The sequence below is a fragment of the Phyllostomus hastatus genome, unplaced genomic scaffold (assembly GCF_019186645.2).
Source record: "Phyllostomus hastatus isolate PE091 unplaced genomic scaffold, TTU_PhHast_1.1 phas_scaffold_78, whole genome shotgun sequence".
Lineage (NCBI taxonomy): Eukaryota > Metazoa > Chordata > Mammalia > Chiroptera > Phyllostomidae > Phyllostomus > Phyllostomus hastatus.
This window is the reverse complement of record NW_025334041.1, coordinates 39,122,761-39,142,039: the sequence shown is the minus strand read 5'-3', so window position 1 is coordinate 39,142,039 and position 19,279 is coordinate 39,122,761. Positions and strand designations below refer to the sequence as shown.

The 19,279-nt window shown below is 35.0% G+C and overlaps 1 protein-coding gene across 5 annotated transcripts in view; it reads right to left on the bottom strand.

Moving 5' to 3' along the window:
* Positions 1-19,279, bottom strand: part of PCLO (piccolo presynaptic cytomatrix protein) — a 354,626-nt gene that overhangs the window by 5,484 nt on the left and 329,863 nt on the right. For all 5 annotated transcript variants that reach the window (XM_045827052.1, XM_045827055.1, XM_045827056.1 and 2 more), the window contains 2 exons: positions 1,474-1,608; positions 891-1,036 (listed from right to left, as the gene is read on the bottom strand). In XM_045827052.1, coding sequence (XP_045683008.1) covers positions 891-1,036; positions 1,474-1,608 — 281 coding nt within the window. The remainder of the gene's footprint in view (positions 1-890; positions 1,037-1,473; positions 1,609-19,279) is intronic.

Here is a 19,279-nt window from a genome sequence, read left to right as displayed (position 1 = left end):
CATATTTGTCATCACTTTTCTTCCTCTTCCTTTTCCCTATTTTATTCTTTATCTCTACATCTACTGAAGACACACTCTTTACAATCATTGTATTAGACTTTGGAACAAAGAACACTGAACATCAGCCTTGTGCTAAAGAAGCTGATAGAGTAAAAGCAATGACAGGGAAGTCTATAATTTATTGCAAAAGACAGATTGGGATTCGTTGCTTAATGAGGTTATATGAATAAGGCATGTTGAACTACATCAGGGTTCACCATTAAAGGGCTGAGTTTTCATTAAAAGATGTGGAGTGCTGTATTGGCTGAAGAGAGATGGAGAAGAGCTTAGTGAAGCGGAGTAAAAATAGGAGCAAAGGATTGGAGGCTTAATCTGATTTGAAAAGATGCTGCTGTGACTGAAATACAGAGTGTGTGGAAAGGTATACAAGGTGATGTGATTAAATCCAACACTTAGAACTCACCTTAGAGGGTAACGTGAATGAGTCAGCAGCTTTAATATAACATGGCCAGTGTTTTAAAAAGATACATCTGTTGTCAGTATGATGAAATAAATTAAAAGGGTAAAACATCAATAACCGGGAGGCTGGGTATAGTGCTGAAAAGATTTGAGTAACAAAGATGAGAACCCAAAGAAGATTAGAAGCATTGAGCATGGACATAATTCTCCAGAAAATAAACTGACAGGACAGAGAAGACTTGGTAGCTAATTGGATAGGGTGAGTTGCCTGTGAAATCCTGAAGGGCCCCTGGGAAGATACATCTAAGAATTAATTGATCTATGAAATGTAACATAGTATAAAATCAATTTATAAATATTAAATAATTAAATGGAAAATAAATACTGTGTCAATACAAATGTTGAATAGAAACTGTATAATACAGTATTACCTGCAGAGAATGTCCAGCAGGACTTAGGCTGAATCTAAAAGTTTCATTGAATGAAGGCTCTCGGTCATGTCTACATACTCTTGTTTTTTTCTTGATTACCTTTTTTTGGGTAGAGATGTTCATCACATATATTTTCACATATAAATCTGAAAATAAGAATTCAGCTTGTAAAGTGTTCATTAACCACACAACGTCCTACTGAAAGCACTGTAATAGTACACTGAGAGCTCTCCTACAGTTTATACAAAGCCGGCAGATTGTGTTCAATTTGTTTCCGATGACATAAAAGGATTAAAACATATACAAATTATCTTAGAAAAAATATAGCTAAAAACTATTAAAATATCAACTTATTCTTTGTAACAGAAATTAATTCTTATTTCACAGTTTTCAGATATATTTGATGTACAGTCCAAATTTCAGTTCACATTTTCCAAAATATTTAGGACATATTCCTAAAGAATTCTGATATATATTATGTTGCTCATTATCAGGGGGAGTAATGGGGAGGGGAATAGAGACAACTGTACTTGAACAATAAAAATAATTTTAAAATAATAAATAAATAAATAAAATCAGATACCCGGTAGATGATCAGGAGATTTAAATTTATAGGTGATATTTCTGCACTGGAGAATTTCAACTATCAGTTGTTCACCATCTGTCTTCATTTCTTTCTTCAGCGCAACCTTGATTTCTCCCATTACCTGAGTTTTAACTGGAAATATAAAAGAAAAAATTATTAAGGAATATATAACATGTATTAAATGTTTAATTAAAATTCATTCATAGAATAATTCATTAAGTGTTTATTAGGTATTATTGCTTCCTGTAGATACCTAGATGAGTAAAATATGGTTGAAGCCCATAAAGAATGAAAGGTCTCATGGGAGACTAGTAAGTTATATACTCACAGCAAAGTATGTAAAGTATGATAAGCTACTGAAAAAGGAGGTATAGAGGACATGCAAGTAGATAAATTATTATTTAACTATAGATTTTTAGGCCAAAAGATGTAATAGATGAGACTATAGGATGACAGAAACACACAAAAATAATGGAATTCTAATATAATTTATAGGAATGAATGTCATAGTAAATGCAAGAAGTTGTTTGCCTGTAATTGCTCATTACCAGATTTGCTCAAGAGCACTTGTTAACACAGCTAAATATTATCATCTGTTATTTCTATTTCCTATTTCCTTTGTAATACAAAAAAATAATGAAGAAAATCATGTAGGAGTAAAATTATGCAAGGGAAAATACAATGAATGATTTAAATGAATTCAATGTATTTATTTCCAATGTTTATCTTGGATCTTTATATTATTGAAGAAGTTATGCATGCTAGGTCATGTTCTTTATTCATTTACTCTTTCTTCTACCAACTTATATATTCACCTAGGTATTCATTCACCAACAGGTCTTGTATTTCCCACCCCACTCTGTGATAAGACACTCTGTTAGGAAGAATGGATTCAATGGTGATCCAAAACACACATGCCTATTGGTTTTATGGTTCTATGTCTATTGAAAACAAATTCATTAATGAAACATTTCATCAATAAATGTATACTTAAAAAGAGAGAAAGGCTATGAAGTGTCAAAGCACGGTTTCAGGTCCCCTGTGGGAGGCGCACATGAGAGGCAACCACATGTGATGCTTCTCTCCCTCTCTTTCTCCCACCCTTCCCTTCTCTTTAAGAATAAATAAATAAACTCTTAAATAAAACTAAATAATACTAAGGCTCCAAACTAAAGTTGTCTTCTATATGTTTTATAAACTGAAAACAAATATAAATATAGTTAAAACAATTCAGTGACCAGTGATTATAAATAATTCACAGTATCTGGATGCTGACTTTACTCTCAAGAAGCTCAAGAAAATAAAGTGCAAATCAAGAATTTCAGGTACAGCTAAACTATCTTTCAAGTGTCAAGTCTACAGCTTTCAGTATGAAAGGACTCGGGAATACTGTACAAAGGTTAATTCTCTGAGAAATATATGACAGGATGCATTTCATCAAAGCAAAGAGATAACTAGAGAAACTTCAAAAGAACTGATGATGAGTACTTAATATATTAATCTATAGAACTGAGACTAAAACAAGAGTGAGGTCATAGGAGGGTAGAAAAGAGCATATGTTATATAATCTGACAAACTATAAAGGATGAAACTGAAAATAAATGATGGAGAAGAGAGAGAAAGGGGAAAGTAGACTGAGATTATTGATTTTTGTATAGGTAATAGGTAAGTGACAAAGGATACTGTTTAAAATTGACAAACCAGATAGTAGATGGTTAAATAAAAAGAGCAAGCATTATAACAGGTATAAATAAAAAGAAAATAATATTTAAATGATACAAAATTTTCTCTTTTTTTGTTAAGGACTTTATTTATTATTTGCAGACAAAGGGGGAGAAAAGGAGAAAGAGAGTGAGAGAAATATCCATGTGTGGTCTCCTTTCTTGCATCCCCTACTGGAGATCTGGCTCACAACCCACGCATGTGCCCTGACTGGGAATCGAACCAGTGACCCTTTGGTTCACAGGTCAGCACTCAATCCACTGAGCCACACCAGCCAGGGCTAAAGCTTTCTGAATTATAGAAGAAACTTAAAAAAATTAAAGACACCAAAGAGATAAATATAATAATGATAACATAATATACACAATAATTAAAGAACAAAATGTCAAGCTGCAATCAAACATATCTGCCATATCAATAAACATGCATAGACTTAGCCTAGATTACTTATACAAAGATTTTCAGCCTTGGCTGGCGTAGCTCAGTGGATTGAGCGCAGGCTGGGAACCAAATTGTCCCAGGTTCGATTCCCAGCCAGGGTACATGCCTGGGTTGCAGGCCATAACCCCCAGCAACCGCACATTGATATCTCTCTCTCTCTCTCTCTCTCTCTCTCCCCCCGCTCCCTTCCCTCTCTAAAAATAAATAAATAAAATCTTAAAAAAAAAAGATTTTCAACTGGCTCACAAAGCAAAGCTTAACTCTATACTAAAATTGGTTTTGTTTCAAATAGTCAAAAATACAAAAGTTATAAGCATGTCAGGCATATGGAAACAATAAGAGAGTAGTGGTTGAGTTCTTATTAGAATACAAGACATAAAAAGACATTTTATAAAACTAAAAGTAGGTAAATCATAATGGGAATACAAAAATTATGAATATTTATGCATGATTTATATAAGGCTAAAACTACAAACCAAGATGTAAAACTATAGAAGGTGTAAGGTAGAATACAGAGAATGATAATAAAAGATTTTAACACATATTTGTAGTACAAGACAGGCCATGTAGACTAAAATAAGAAAAGACATAGAATTTTGAGACTCCATAATCAAAATAAAGCAGATCTCCAGGATATATATTAAACATTACACGCTGATAACAGAGAATATATTTGTTTCTCAATTACATATGGAACATGCATTGAATTGCAAAGTTGATTGTGTATTGAATTACATGTATTTATAAGCATGTTGGAGTTTCAATGATCCTGTATTGAATTATAATGCATTTCTATATAATACAATAATTTCTATATAATGAAGCTAATAAAAATATTGCCTGATCACACACACTCAAAAGCCTTTTAACACTTCTTGGGTGAATGGCAGAATACAATGAGAAAACACAAAAATTCTGAAAAATAATGATAATGAACACATTATGTATTAGAATCTATAAGAGTTAAAATAATAATAGAAGAAAACCAATAGCTTTAATATCTACATCATTTAGAGCAATGATCAAAAGAAAATATATATGTATTAATACTCTATCAACAAAAAATTTAAATTACAATTTATTTAAACTTCCAACTCCAAAACCTAGAAAAAGAACAACAAAATAAAACAAAAAAGAGGAAGAAAAACAATGAGGAAGGTAATCATAATGAAGTAGAGGACAGAAAAATAGTGGAAAATAAATGAATCAAACTTCTGGTACATGGTATGATATCAACAAAATAGAGAAAACCAAGGATGAATTTAGTCAATGACACATGGCCTCAATATTATTATTGAACAAGGGACATAAAGGAAAGAATAAACAAATGGGGCCTCATCAAATTAAACAGCTTCTGCATGGTTAAAGAAAATAGCATTAAAATTAAAAGAGAACCAACCGTATGGGAAAACACACTTGCCAAAGATACCTCAGAGAAGGGTCTGATCTTCAAAATATATAAAGAACTCACACGAGTCCACTCCAGGAGACAAACAACCCATTTAAAAAATGGGCAAAAGACCTGAACAGACACTTCTTCAAGGAGGACATACAGAGAGCCCAGAGACATATGAAAAGATGCTCAGCATCACTAGCCATCAGGGAAATGCAAATTAAAACCACAGTGAGATACCACTGCACACCAGTGAGAATGGCCATCATAAACAAAACAACAAACAAGTGTTGGAGAGGATGTGGAGAAAAGGGAACCCTAGTGCACTGTTGGTGGGAATGCAGACTGGTGCAGCCATTGTGGAAAACAGTACAGAATTTCTTCAGAAAACTAAAAATGGAACTGCCTTTTGACCTGGCAATTCCACTGCTAGGATTATATCCTAAGAATCCTGGAACACCAATCCCAAAGAACCTATGCACCCCAATGTTCACAGCAGCACAATTTACAATAAGCAAATGTTGGATAATGATGAGCAACCTAAGTGCCCAACAGTAAATGAGTGGATCAAAAAACTGGTACATTTACACAATGGAATACTACACAACAGAAAGAAAGAAGGAGTTCCTACCCTTTGCGACTGCATGAATGGAACTGGAGAGCATTATGCTAAGTGAAATAGGCCAGGTGGTGAAAGAAAAATACCATATGATCTCACCTTTCAGTGGAACCTAATCAACAAAACAAACAAGAAAGCAAAATATAACCAGAGACATTGAAATTAAGAACAAACTGACAGTAACCAGAGGGGAGGTGGGAGGGGATAATGGAGGAAAAGGGGGAAGGGTTTTCAGGAACAACTATAAAGGATACATGAGCAAAATCAAGGGGAGGGTGGGATCAGGGGTGGGAGTTGGGGATGGCTGGGGTCAGGGGGAATGGTGGGGGAAAAATGCAGACAACTGTACTTGAACAACAATAAAATAATTTTAAAAGCATAAAAAAAAAGAAATGACATGTGGCTTCTTAACTATGACACTACTCTCCTCTGAGTGATTTGGTATAAACATTAAGGTCATGAACATCAATACTGTTGGCTTACATTGTGTTTACACATTCTTGACAGAAACTGAATATATGATGTAATATATTTCTTTGAACTTCTAAGTATCCAGTTCTGGTTACTTAATCATTCTAAATACATATAAATGAGCCTATTTGAATTGATCTGCTTTATTTTACAGAACTTCACAGGAATACAACCTTCTACATAAAAATGAGAAAATAGGACAGATCTTAGAACTCCTTTCTTAATATCTAGAAACTAAGAAAAAAAGGTAAAATTTGGAAAGTGGTAACTAGTAGCAACCAAACAAGAACAGGTTACAGTCTCGTGCCAGAAACTCCCAAAATGATGTCTAGGAATGAAGAAGCAGAAAGATTCCAGGAAGGAGCATTCCTGACTACACCATATATTACCAAATCTTGTCAGGGAAAGAATGATAAATTGATAAAATCTTGAGAATTATCACAAAGAAGTGGATGAGCCATGAGCATATGCAGACCCAGAAAAGTCATACTGAAACCCTTGAGAATGGCAGCCTGGCTCACAAGGAAGATCTGTGGGTTTCAGCAGAATCAGGAAAAATAATCAGGGCTTCCCATATCCTGGGGCTCCAGGATGAAGTAGAAAAACAAGTCCAAAGCTGAGAGTATTTTTTCATTGAAATGTGACATAACTCAAGTTGGAGTGAATGCTGGCCAAAAAATAATAACAATAATAATAACAATAATATCTCAAAAGAAAGAGCAAAACCTATAACCAGGGTACAAATCTATCTAAGAAACAACAATAGCAATATTTCTTCCAAAGCCACAGAAAAGCAAATAGAACGACTGTTCCATCACCCAAACCCTACCTGAGATGGGGGATAAAAAAAAGATCCTAACATGGTAAGGAGGAAGTCAAAAAAAAACTTGCACTATCTGGAGCCAATGGAAGTTGTGGACAGAACTGATCTTTCTAATGAGAAAGATGTAATGAGATAGCAGGGCAAAATCTTCAGGAGAAATTCACTTTTATAGGTTATATTCCTGTCCCCATAAATCTTGAAACTTTAACATGCATATAAAAATTTATTGTTTTTCACTTTCTCACTGGGGAGGAAAGGTGGAATTAAAAACTTGCTAATTAAAGTTCTCAAGTCATCACATTGCCTGCTTTTTCTTGGAAAGTTAAATTTATATGCTTCACAGTGTGATACATGTGAAGTTCTTGAGAAATTTCTCCTCTATGAAAAAAAGTGTTCCAAATTGTCCTTTGATGTTTCTCCTACAGGAAGAAAGGGACATGCCTATGGAGGTGGCCACAAAGGACAAAGGTATTCATTGTGAGTAGTCACTATCAATCATGTCTGCCCCTTTTCACAGTTTCAGAATGCCTTTTCATTTAAAACAGATGCATAGATAGTGATAAAAATTCTTCTGTCTACTGTCTCCAAAGGGCAGGCAGAAGCTCCAGATCTGCTTGAGCCTTTGAATCAAAAAAGGCAACAACACATAGAGGGAACATGAAGATGTTTTGTAATTTGGTTTGAGATAGGGAGTAAATGGGCAGCAGAAATATGCTTCCACCCATCTTCAGGCCTCTTGGTGTCCTGACACTAAAGCTTTGGTTGTATTAAAAGAATAAACATTAATCCTACTTGAGAGAAGATATTTATGCTACAATATGGCATATACCTACCATTTAAGAATAGAAAGAACAGAAAGAGCTATAGAGGGCATAGATCAAAAGTGAGATGACAAAATAATAGATAAAATTTGGGATTACAGAGCTAAAACACAAATTTAAATAAGATAGAAAGCAACATTATTGATATAAAGGAAAGAAAAGCTTAGGATTATGTAGAGAGAAAATGGAGAAAAGAAGTTAGAGAACAGTGATATGTGGAAGTGAAAAATATGATCTAATATAACTGGTTGCTCAGGAAAAGTAAATTCAAGAGAGTAAAAAATAACATTTTATTTAAAATATAATATTTCTCTGAAATAACAGAAAAATAAATCTGTGGATCAAAGGAGTATCCTATATTCCTGGATATGTTGGTAAGCCAATATGCTGATATGTCCCATTTAAACTGCTTCAAGGATAGAGAAACCATTCTTAAAGTGTTGAGGGAAAGAAATAAGTCCCCTGAAAGAGTACATTAGGAAGAAGAAATGGAAAACCTTTCTAAAATGTTTAAAAGAGTATAGCAGAGAATATAAAGGATACAGTCATGAGTGGTAGGAAGGAAAGAAGGAAGGAAGGGAGGAAGGAAAAACTTGAGAGAAAAATCTAGGCAACCAATAAAATAATGAAAAAGGAAAGTGTTAGAAAGTGTAAGAGTACTGATTTCTTTTAAGGAGATAATTAATCAATAAAATTCAAAATTGCAATATAGTATTAAAAATCATAATTACACAACCTCTTTGATTCTCAATCTTAAATCAATAAATTTTTGTTTCTTAAACTTAGTGAGACCTCTAGTAAACTAATATGGCTAAAATACAAGGTGGGCCAAAGTAAGATTACAGTTGTGAGTACTCAAAACGCAGAGTTTATTATTGTATTATTATCCACACAAACAATTAACTGTAAATCTACCTTTGCCTACCACTGCATTTCTTGAAATTAAACTATTCCTTTGTTTTCATTCATATACTCTCTTCGCTAAGTTCAAGAACAATATAGGTAATCATTTTTAACAAAGAACATGAATAATTTAATTCCATTTTAACAAAATGTTGTGTCTATCTCTTTAGCTAGCTAAAATGCTTCAACTAAGGATAATTGTAAAATTGCCTATTTTTATCTTCCACAGCTTGCGTTTCCATATTCTCTGGTGCTTTCCCTTCATTGAGATATGTGGTGCTCTTTCCACTTTTTGTTTTCTCAGAAAAAAAGTTTACATATATTTTATATACCTACTTATATCTATATTTTCATGTATCTAAATTATATTTTTAGAAAAGAAAATTTAAAAATATATTACAATTAACAAAACACAATCAATATTTCACAACAAGAAATAATGTTGGTATGAGCCCCATTTTAGACACGAGAACAAGGGCTTGGGTGGTCTAAGTAACTTCCAATTTTTTAAGTGGCCTAAGTAGGGCTCTATTCTCCTATGAATACCTTACATCTTCTTATGAAAATGTTCTTAAGCTATTGACACATTCATAGAGATATTCACCTAAAATATTTATAAAAATATTATCAGCCCTGGCTGGCATAGCTCAGTGGATTGAGTGCGGGCTGCGAACCAAAGCATCTCAGGTTCAATTCCCAGTCAGGGCACATGCCTGGGCTGCAGGCCACGGCCCCCAGCAACCGCACATTGATGTTTCTCTCTCTCTTTCTCCCTCCCCTCCCTCTCTAAAAATAAATAAATAAAATCTTTAAAAAAACTAAAATGTTATCAAAATAAAAGGATTTTCAGGGTCTATTTTATTTTAGCCACAAGCAGGACCTTAGAGAGAAGAGAAAGCAGGGCAAGAAATTATTTTAGGCATTTAAACAATAGTTGGAAGTTGTTGTCTACATATATATATATACTAGGTCAATTGTGCAGGTTATTTATATGAAACAACAAAATAGCAATAAATACTTTATTAAATAATCATACTTTATGAGATTCTATATGGAATCTCAAGATTAAAAAAAATGATTCTTTTTTATTTACATTATTGCTATCTATAACCCTTAACTGGACATAGTATAAACTGAGTTTCACATTCTCTCAGAGTTCTAAGAATTCCATTGCAACCTGAGCAGCTTTTGTGAATGCAAGAGCATTTTAAGCAAAAATCTCTAGAGGCAGTGTTTAATTAACTGGAAGTGAATAAAATGTGGACAAAACAAGAAGGAAAAAAATAGTACTTTGTAAAAGGAATGTCTGTGTAAGGAAAAAAGCAATAAATAAAATTCTCATTAACACTTAGATTTCTTCACATTTGCAAGTAAATACTACCTATCAATGTCACAGGTCATGGTTGCTGGTGAAGGAAGTTTGAATAGGTGTTAGATAAGATGTATATTTAGCCCTGAGAGTCTATCGCTTCATACTTTGTTATCTAGCTCCTGCCTTTCATTCCAAATCTGAGAAAAGTCTAATATGGAACTAGGGTAGATTCTAAAAACCAGCTATTACTGTCTTCCAGCCCTGTTTGATGGCTGAACAGTCTTAAATGTTTCTGCTTTGTATTTTCTCATCTTATAAATTATGTAATAAGATTATTTATAGACCATTTATATCTCAGCTTTATGGTATAATAAATTTTTGGATATATTCTGATATTATCTGAATATCACTTAGTCTTGGTCCTCTATTACACATCTTCAGTTCTAAATAATCTTGTTGTTTACTTAAGGTTTTTAAACCCAGTCATTCTAGAAAGTCTTATTAATGTCCTAATACGTGTCCATAGCCAAAGTAGTGATGCACATTCCCTCATATATAGATGCATTTCACTTTCAATAATTTCATCCTATCACTTTCATATATAAATGATACTTTTTAAATGTTAGCATAATAAAGGTAAGTCATTAGTACAATGCCTGAAATTGTAATTGTTCAATAAGCCTAAGTTCTTTTTATTTCTCAACAGTTGATGCAATGGAAAATCAATTGATAGTTTACATACAGCAAGAATATCTATACTAGTAGGTCAGTTGTTCAGTTTATTCAAGGTATAAACAAAACAGATATGTCTTAAAATATTTATATAAGTCAATATTTTTAAAATTGGAATTTCAAAAAAACAGTCTTTTTCCACTTGGCTGAGTCTGTTACAGAGAGGAAATAAACTCTCTAAAATTTGTCCTATTCACAAATCTTTCCCTATTCACAAATCTTTCCCTATAATTTGCAACTAGCCATAACCCTACCCTAGAATCCATAATACTTTTACTTTCCATGCTGAAATTATATCTCTTTCTTCCAAAAGTTCCAAGTGGTACTCAATAATTTGTCCATGGTACTCAATAATTATTTGTAATTGGTACTTTCTTGTTCTTTATACTATGTCCTTGATTAACAAGGAAAGCTACCAGATTTTTTAATAACTCCAGTAATCTTATTTGTGTTGAAATTTATCTCCTGGTATATCACTGTTTTTCAGAGGCTGTATTGAAGCCACTGATATGTATTAACTAAATTCTCAGAAACATGTTTTCTGGATGAAGATTCTTATCTGTATAGAACACTTTATATATAGGAGTAATATGAGTGAAGAAATATAGTTTCTGAAGGTTTATCCTAATATTGTAATGTTTGAAGGGAGAAGCAATAATGGAATTAGTCTGTTTCACTTTAGAATGTATTAAATTCTATCCCTAGTACCCTCACTGTAAGATCTCATAAAGTTGATTTATCACCCCAGGCAGCTAGCTCCATTATCCTTTTCCCTCTGTATCTCACAGGTAACTGTAAGTGCTTGGGTCCAGCCCATTTCACTAGCACATGCCATTAATAAAGAGTTAGAAAGAGAATTCTTAAGACAGGATTTGTTAAATCTTTGTGATCAGATGTAAACAATTTCTTTACAGTATAATTCAATGACTTGAACTTTCAAGAGAAAAACATATCTTCATTCCAAACATATTTCGAAAAGTATACATTTCTACTCTCTGACAGTTTAAGTATACATTCATAGGTATCCAAGTGACAGGAAGAAACTCCTGAGATGTCTTAAATTAAATTGCCGCCGGCTGGAGGTAGAAGGTAGAGACAAGAGAGCTTAATCCGTTAACAACTGCAGGGCAAACCAACAAAAGACTGCTTACGTCCCTGAACATATGTTGAAACTTTGCATTGACTTCCAAGGTTATCTAGAAATTAGTGTCCATGATTATCTAGAGAGAACAGCCGACCACCAGATGCCACCTTATCCTGCTTATACACATGAACTTTCTGAACTGTACACATGAACTTTCTGAACTGTGTCTATAACCGATCCAAAAGAGCAAAAACTCTCCATTATGGAGGCTGCACTGATCTAGAGCAGGTCTGGCTTCACCTTCTCCTACCCTGTTTATCTATGGCTAATGTAAATTCTTTCAAAACAACTTACCTTTTCCTTCCCCAAACTCATCATTGCATAAAAGATCCTGTTAGCCCCAGGACGGCTGACATACTTGCCTTTTCCACTCAGCCCTGCTGCTGGTGGCTCAGACGGAATGTCCCAATCTGGTCCTTTTTCTGGCTAGCATGGAGTTCATAAGCCCTTCCTGAAAAGCTTTTGGCCTTAAAGATTATTGGTTAACACAAGTGAAGAGTATTATGATATTATGAATGATGAATGCCAATTAAATACTTTTTTAAATAATGTAAAATTCTATCATTATCTTATTTTTCCTCAAACGTGTGAAATACACAGAGGCATTTTAATTTCACTTTAAAGAAAGGAGACTAAATTTAGGTTGACTAATTTTCTAAAAGTCGCATAACTAGATTAGATGGTTCTAGCAAGGCAGCCTGAAGACTATTGTCAAAACTGTGATTATTATGCAATAGTAATTGTGCGCCAAATTCACATGCATGCTTGTGGGTATCTACGTGTTGGGAGAGGGATCTTGGGGTTGAGGGGTTCCTCAGGATTTGTGGGAAGACCAGGAACAATCAAGAGAGGGAGAAAATGGTCATCCATTTCCTTTCCAAAGCATTAATTTATCAGCCTATGCTTCTTGACTTGTTATACATAGGGAGTTATGATTTGCTTGAATGATAACAACAATGCAGTCAATGTATTGAACAACTCTCTTGTTTCAGGCACTTTACATATTGTACTCTCCAGCGTTTAAGGTGAAAGGACTGTGCCTTATTTACCCTTGCCTTTTTATCTTATTAAAAAGACATCTAGTATATATTAGAAGTTCAGTGAATTAATTTGCAAAGCTTATCTTATCTTTAAAGCAAATCTACAAAGTAGGTATGATTTCCTCCTAGGTCTGAAGGAAGTGATTTAGCAGACCTGACTCAAGCTCATACTCTTCCCACAAAATTAAGCTGAGACCACCAAATTAATATATTTTTGGATTTTTTTCCTCCAAATCTATACTTTCATCCAAAATAAATGCTTATGTCATTTTATTAATGTCATTCTCTCTGTGTGTGTATGTATCCAAGCTGCTATTATTCAAAGCTATTTAGTTACATCTAGATACTTTTCATGTCCCAGGGCTAAGTGGGGCTGAGGGAGGAGGCATTTTCTTATGTTTTCATTAAAATATTTTCCAAGGGTCCTGGCCAGGTGGCTCAGTTGGTTAGAGCATAGTTGTATACACTTGAAGGGTATGGGTTTGATTCCCAGTCAGGGCACATGCATAGGTTGCAGGTTCAGTCCCTGGTTGGGGTGCATATAAGAGGCAACTAATCGATGTTTCTCACATAAATGTCTCTCTCTCTCTTTCTCTCTCTCTCCCTGCTTTTTCCTAAAATCAATAAACATATCCTTGGGTGAGGATTAAGAAAAATTTTTCCAAGGAAGAAGAGTTCTATAAGCTTTTCATTAAAACCTGGAGTTGAAATAACCCAGATTCACGGAGATATTTTATACAATAAGGCAGGCATTCTGGCCTAACATGATTGAAGAGTTCTGTGAAAGTAGGACAAGCCTGCGTATTCTCTCTGTATTTTGTTATATAAAGAAATCCTTTCTTTCAGAGACAAAGCCAGAGGGAACATAATTTTAGGAGGAAAAAATAGATTTTTCTGATTGATTTCCTTTAATGTTTGGGGCATTTTTTTGTCCTTTTGGACATGCTTCTTAGCATTCATTTTACTGTGACCAAAAATAACCAGAGGTTGTAAAAAAAATTTAATTGAAAGCCTCCTATTATCTTGTATCAGACAAAAATAACAAACAAACAAAAAAACAAACAAAAATCTTCTATCAGAAAAGAAATCTAAGAACCTAAATGGACATTACATTTAAAATGTTTAGAGTTTTGAAATAACTGTCAAAAACCTCAGGAAAACAAATTCAAGGAGGAGTGAAGTAGGAGAGCTAGTCAGAGAGAACATGAGGTTATGAAGTTCTTTACCGAGAAGCGTCAAGCTTAATAGGTCAAAACTGGCTTCTGGAGCACACAAGGCGTTGGCAAGGTTTCCCATCTAAGTTGTGAAACAGAAAAAACCAAGTTGCTCCGACTTTCTAAAGGCAGGCAGATTACCTACCTGGTAGGGGGGAGTGGGTCTACATATATTCTCTGAATACAGAGAAACAGCATCACCACAGAATGAACTTTAAAGAAAACCAGAAAATAGTACAATAGAACTCTTTGAGGAAGAATGACTCCAAGAATGACTACCAATTAATAAGAGAACAACCTCCAACTTCTTACAGTACTGGATGGTGACCAGGCAGCCAATTAAACTCTGAATGAATGAGCCTGGTGAATACTACTCAAGCCATTAAATGAGAATTAAATAGATTATGGGAATCAAATGTTTCCACTGGCCCACTAGGTTAATTACATCATTTCTTTTTCTTGGTTCTTAATTTTGCCACTCTTTACAGTGATTTTAATCCTCCTTTCAGTTTTACCTGATTCTTCAGTATTTCACTTTTTATTAATGCAACATGTAGGAATATTTTACTGACCCATTCTATAAAACTCTTCCTAAATCCTTTTTTTTTCCAGTTACAACCTTACTTTCTTTGTCCTAAACTGCCATGGAAAATAAAAGAACTATCTAGAATTCCACCTCAACTGTTTATTCTGAACCCACTTGTGCTAGATATTCTCTGTTGCCTCTCCAGTTCTCCTCTTCATTATCCTACTTTGCTTTGCCCCAAGAAGAAAACACATGAACTTCACCATCTGGGTTTCCTTACCCTGTGACTTCTGGGTGGGGTTGTAGCAATGAAGAGCCAGCAGGATATGTGAGGGCAAGAGAAAAAGTCTCGGTTATTTATTGCCTTCTCTCATTCCATCCTCTTTTGCTGGCTTGTTTGCAGAGGCTGTGCCTTGCCACAGAGACTACAGCTCCTGTGTCGAACCTCCTAGATCAGAGCTGGCAAACACAAAGCCCTCAGGCCACATCTGGCCTTCCTCTTGGTTTTATCCTGCCCGGCACCTTGTTTCTACCCAGCAGCATGGCCAAGCTCTCGCTTAACTGTTACGGAATAGTTGCACTTATACAGTCCTAAAACTACATTTGGCCCTTTGAAGGCAACCAAGAGGCTGATGTGCCCCCCGTGAAGTTTGAAGTGAGTTTGACACCCCTGTCCTATAGCAAGGCTGAGCTATGGCTGGGTTCTGACAACAGCCTCTCTCCTCATGCTTCCTTAGATCCAGGTGGAAACATTGCTGCTAGTCATTTTATGTTTCACATTTCCTTGTTAGTTCCTTTAATTTTTGCAAATGGTCATTTTATGAAATTCTTTAACTACCTCATTTGAATGTGTAAACTGCTTCCTGTTAAAGCCTCATGGGACATCAACTATTGCATATGAAGTTAGACAACATTCAGGGTTTTGTTTTGTTCTGTTTCTCCTTATAGGGAGAAATGGTCCCTTTTTATACATGGTGCCAATTTTAGTTCCCTTACAATCCTGGCTCTATCTCTACACTTTGTACTCTATGCCGTTGTTCCCTTCATCTTGCACAAATACCAAACTCTTTTGATCATTTTGTCTTAATATCTTGCAGGTTGACTTCACCTCGGTATCAGTCAGGATAGACTAGATTCAGCTGTGGTAACAAATACTACCCAAATATTAGTGACTTAAAACTAAAAGATTTAATACTCTTTCACTGTACATGTCCACTGAAGGTTGGCAGGTTCTCTGCCCTTCATAGTGACAACATCTCAGGCTGTTGGGACAGTCACTTATCTTCCCTTTTGTGATTTCCATGCCTGAGGGAAAAGGGAACTCCACAAATCTCACACCATTAATTAAATGCTCAGTTCAGAAATGGTACATATTGCAACCACCCATGCCTCATGGTACAACTAGGCAAAGGGTCCACCGGGTCAGAAAAAGCCAAATTGTCTTGGAGTCAGATAAATGAAAATAACCAGTGTTTGAGCAACACTAATGAACACAGAATCATTTTTGGCTCCATTTTTCAAAAAGGAGGTTCTTCATTTCATGTTAAATTTAGAATAAGTATATTGAGTTCCTCAAAAATATCTAGCTGGTAATTTATTTGGAATTTTCTTAGATTTATATTTTGTTGTTCCACTAAGAAGCATGGAATGATTCTATACTTATTTTAATCTTCTTTTATGCTCCTTGAGTCTTAAAGTCGCTTTTAATGAAATCTAGAAGTTGTAGTAGATATTCTGATTATTTTATTAGTTAACTCCAAGATACTTTTTAGTTTTGATATTATAAATTATATTTTCTTGTTACTTTGCTGTTGTTGCATGTTATGGTTAGTTATTAGTGATTTAGACTAATTCTTATTAGTCCTAACATTTATCTATTGATTCTGTCATATTTTCTACATACATATTCTCATTGCCTACAAATAATCTGTTCTTGCCTCTCTGTTGCATCTGTTACTTCGTTTTCCTTCCTTACACATTAACCAAGACTAATATTTTATGTTACATATTAGTATCATATCTGGACAGCTTTGTTGAGCATGATCTTAAAAGGCATGTGCCAAAAATTCTCCTGTAGGTAAAATCATGTTTTAAAAAAATAGTCTTGAGCTTAAGGCCAAGATGGAGGTAGAGGCAGAAATGCTTCACTTCCTGGAACAATCAAAAAAAGGATAACAACCTATTTAAAAACAAAGAACAACCAGAACTGCCAGCAAATCATTTGCATGAAAGTCCAACAACTGAAGAGTTAAAGAAATATTCATCCAGAATGGTAGGAGGGGTAGAGTCTGGCACCTGGGGCAGAGATGACCCACGACGACGTGGTAGTAGCTGAAACACCACGTGGGTGATCCCACATATGCATGCAGATAAGCCAAGAGAAACAACTGGGGAGCAAGACAGACCTTGAAACCCATGCTATCAGCCAGGGTAAACTAAAGACTCAAAACCCCTGGCTGTAAAACACCTGTGGGTGTTGCAGCAGTGGGAGAAACTCCCAGCTTCACAGAAGAGTTTGTTAGAGAGACCCACAGGGTCCTAAAACATACACAAACACACCAACCCAGGAATCATCACCTGAAAGGGGACAATTCACTTGTGGGAAGAGAGGGAAGTGATGGAAAGTGGGACGAGAGCAGAGCAAGCAGCATTTTTCCCTCTCTGACCCCTCCCCCATATACAGTGCCACAACAAGAGGAGGGTTGCCCACCCTGGCAAATGCCTAAGGCTCCATCCCTTACTAGAGGTGCACTGAGACAAAGAAATATGGCCCAAATGAAAGAAGAGATTAAGCCCTGGCTGGCATAGCTCAGTGGATTGAGCGCGGGCTATGAACCAGGCATCGCAGGTTCAATTCCCAGCCGGGGCACATGTCTGGGTTGCAGGCCACAGCCCCCAGCAACCGCACATTGATGTTTCTCTCTCTTTCTCCCTACCTTCCCTCTCTAAAATAAATAAATAAATAAAAATTTATTTAAAAAAAGAAAGAAGAGATTAAAATTCCAGAAAAAGCTCTAAGCAATGAAGAGATAGACAACCTATCTGATGTAGAGTTCAAAACACTGGTAATCAGGCTGCTTACATATTTGACCTCAGTCAATAATGAAGGAAGAAATGAAGGCTACTCAAAGAGAAAAAAAAGCAAAATATATAAGAAACCCACAGTGAAGGGAAGGAAACCAGGAATGAAATCAATGATTTGGAATAAAAGGAAGAAATAAGCATCCAAACAGAACAGAATGAAGAAACAAGAATTCAGAAAAAGTGGAGAATGCCTTAGAAACTTCTGGGACAACTTTAAACATTCCAGCATCTGAATCATGGGGCTGCTGGAAGGAAAAGAGGAAGAGCAAGATATTGAAAATTTATCTGAACAAATAATGAGGGAAAACTTCCCCAATCTGGCAAAGAAAATAGACTTCCAGGAAGTCCAGGAAGCCCAGAGAGTCCCAAAGAAATTGCACCCAAGGAGGAACACACCAAAGGACATCATAATTAAGTTACCCAAGATTAAGGATAAAGAGAGAATCTTAAGAGTAGCAAGAGAAAAGGAGACAGTACCTACTAAGGAGTTCCCATAAGACTATCAGCTGATTTCTCGAAAGAAACTTTTCAGGCAACAAGCTGGAAAGAAATATTCGAAGTCATGAAAGGCAAGGACCTACATCTAAGATTACTCTATCCAGCAAAGCTATCATTTAGAATGGAAAGGCAGACAAAGTGCTTCCTAAAGTCAAGTTAAAAGAGTTCATCATTACCAAGCCTTTATTATATGAAATGTTAGAGACTTATCTAAGAAAAAGACCAAAAACTATGAACAGTAAAATGACAACAAACTCACAACTATCAACAACTGAACCTAAAAAATAAAAACAAAAACTAAGCAAACAATTAGACCAGGAACAGAATCACAGAAATGGAGATCACAAGGAGGGTTATCAGTAGGGAGGGGGAGCAGGGAAAAGGTACAGGGGATAAGAAGCATAACTGGTAGGTACAACATAGACAGGAGGAGGTTAAAAATAGTATAGAAATTGGAGAAGCCAGTGAACTTATATGTACAACCGATGGGTATGAACTAAGCGGGGAGGGATGCTGAAGGATGAGGGGGTGCAGGGAGGAGGGGGATAAAAGGGAGAAAAAAATTGGGACAACTGTAATAGCATAATCAATACAATATACTTAAAAGAAATACAATCTTGACAAAATGAAGAAAAGGCCCTACTTTTTGTAATTTGCTGGGAGTGTCATAAAAAAAGGGTGCTTAATGTAAATCAGATGAGTTTTCTTCATCTGTGTAGTTTCATTTATTATATCATTGAAGAATATATAAAATTATTTATCAATTTGTCATAAATATAGTTTTCAATTATATATTATTATAAACAAAGCTGAAACCAACATTTTATATGTAACTCTTCATACATGGATAAAAGTTTAGATAGGATATAGCAAATTAATAAGATATATTGCAATTATTGTTTTAAACAAGATACAGATTTTCAACTTAAGTTGTTATTGTCAAATTGGCCTCAGAAATGTTTATGCTGACATTTTATGTACCACACTTCTAACAGCAGTATATAATTCCATTTTGTCACATTTCTGCACATTCTGAGGTTTCTTTATGATTTTTAGGAAA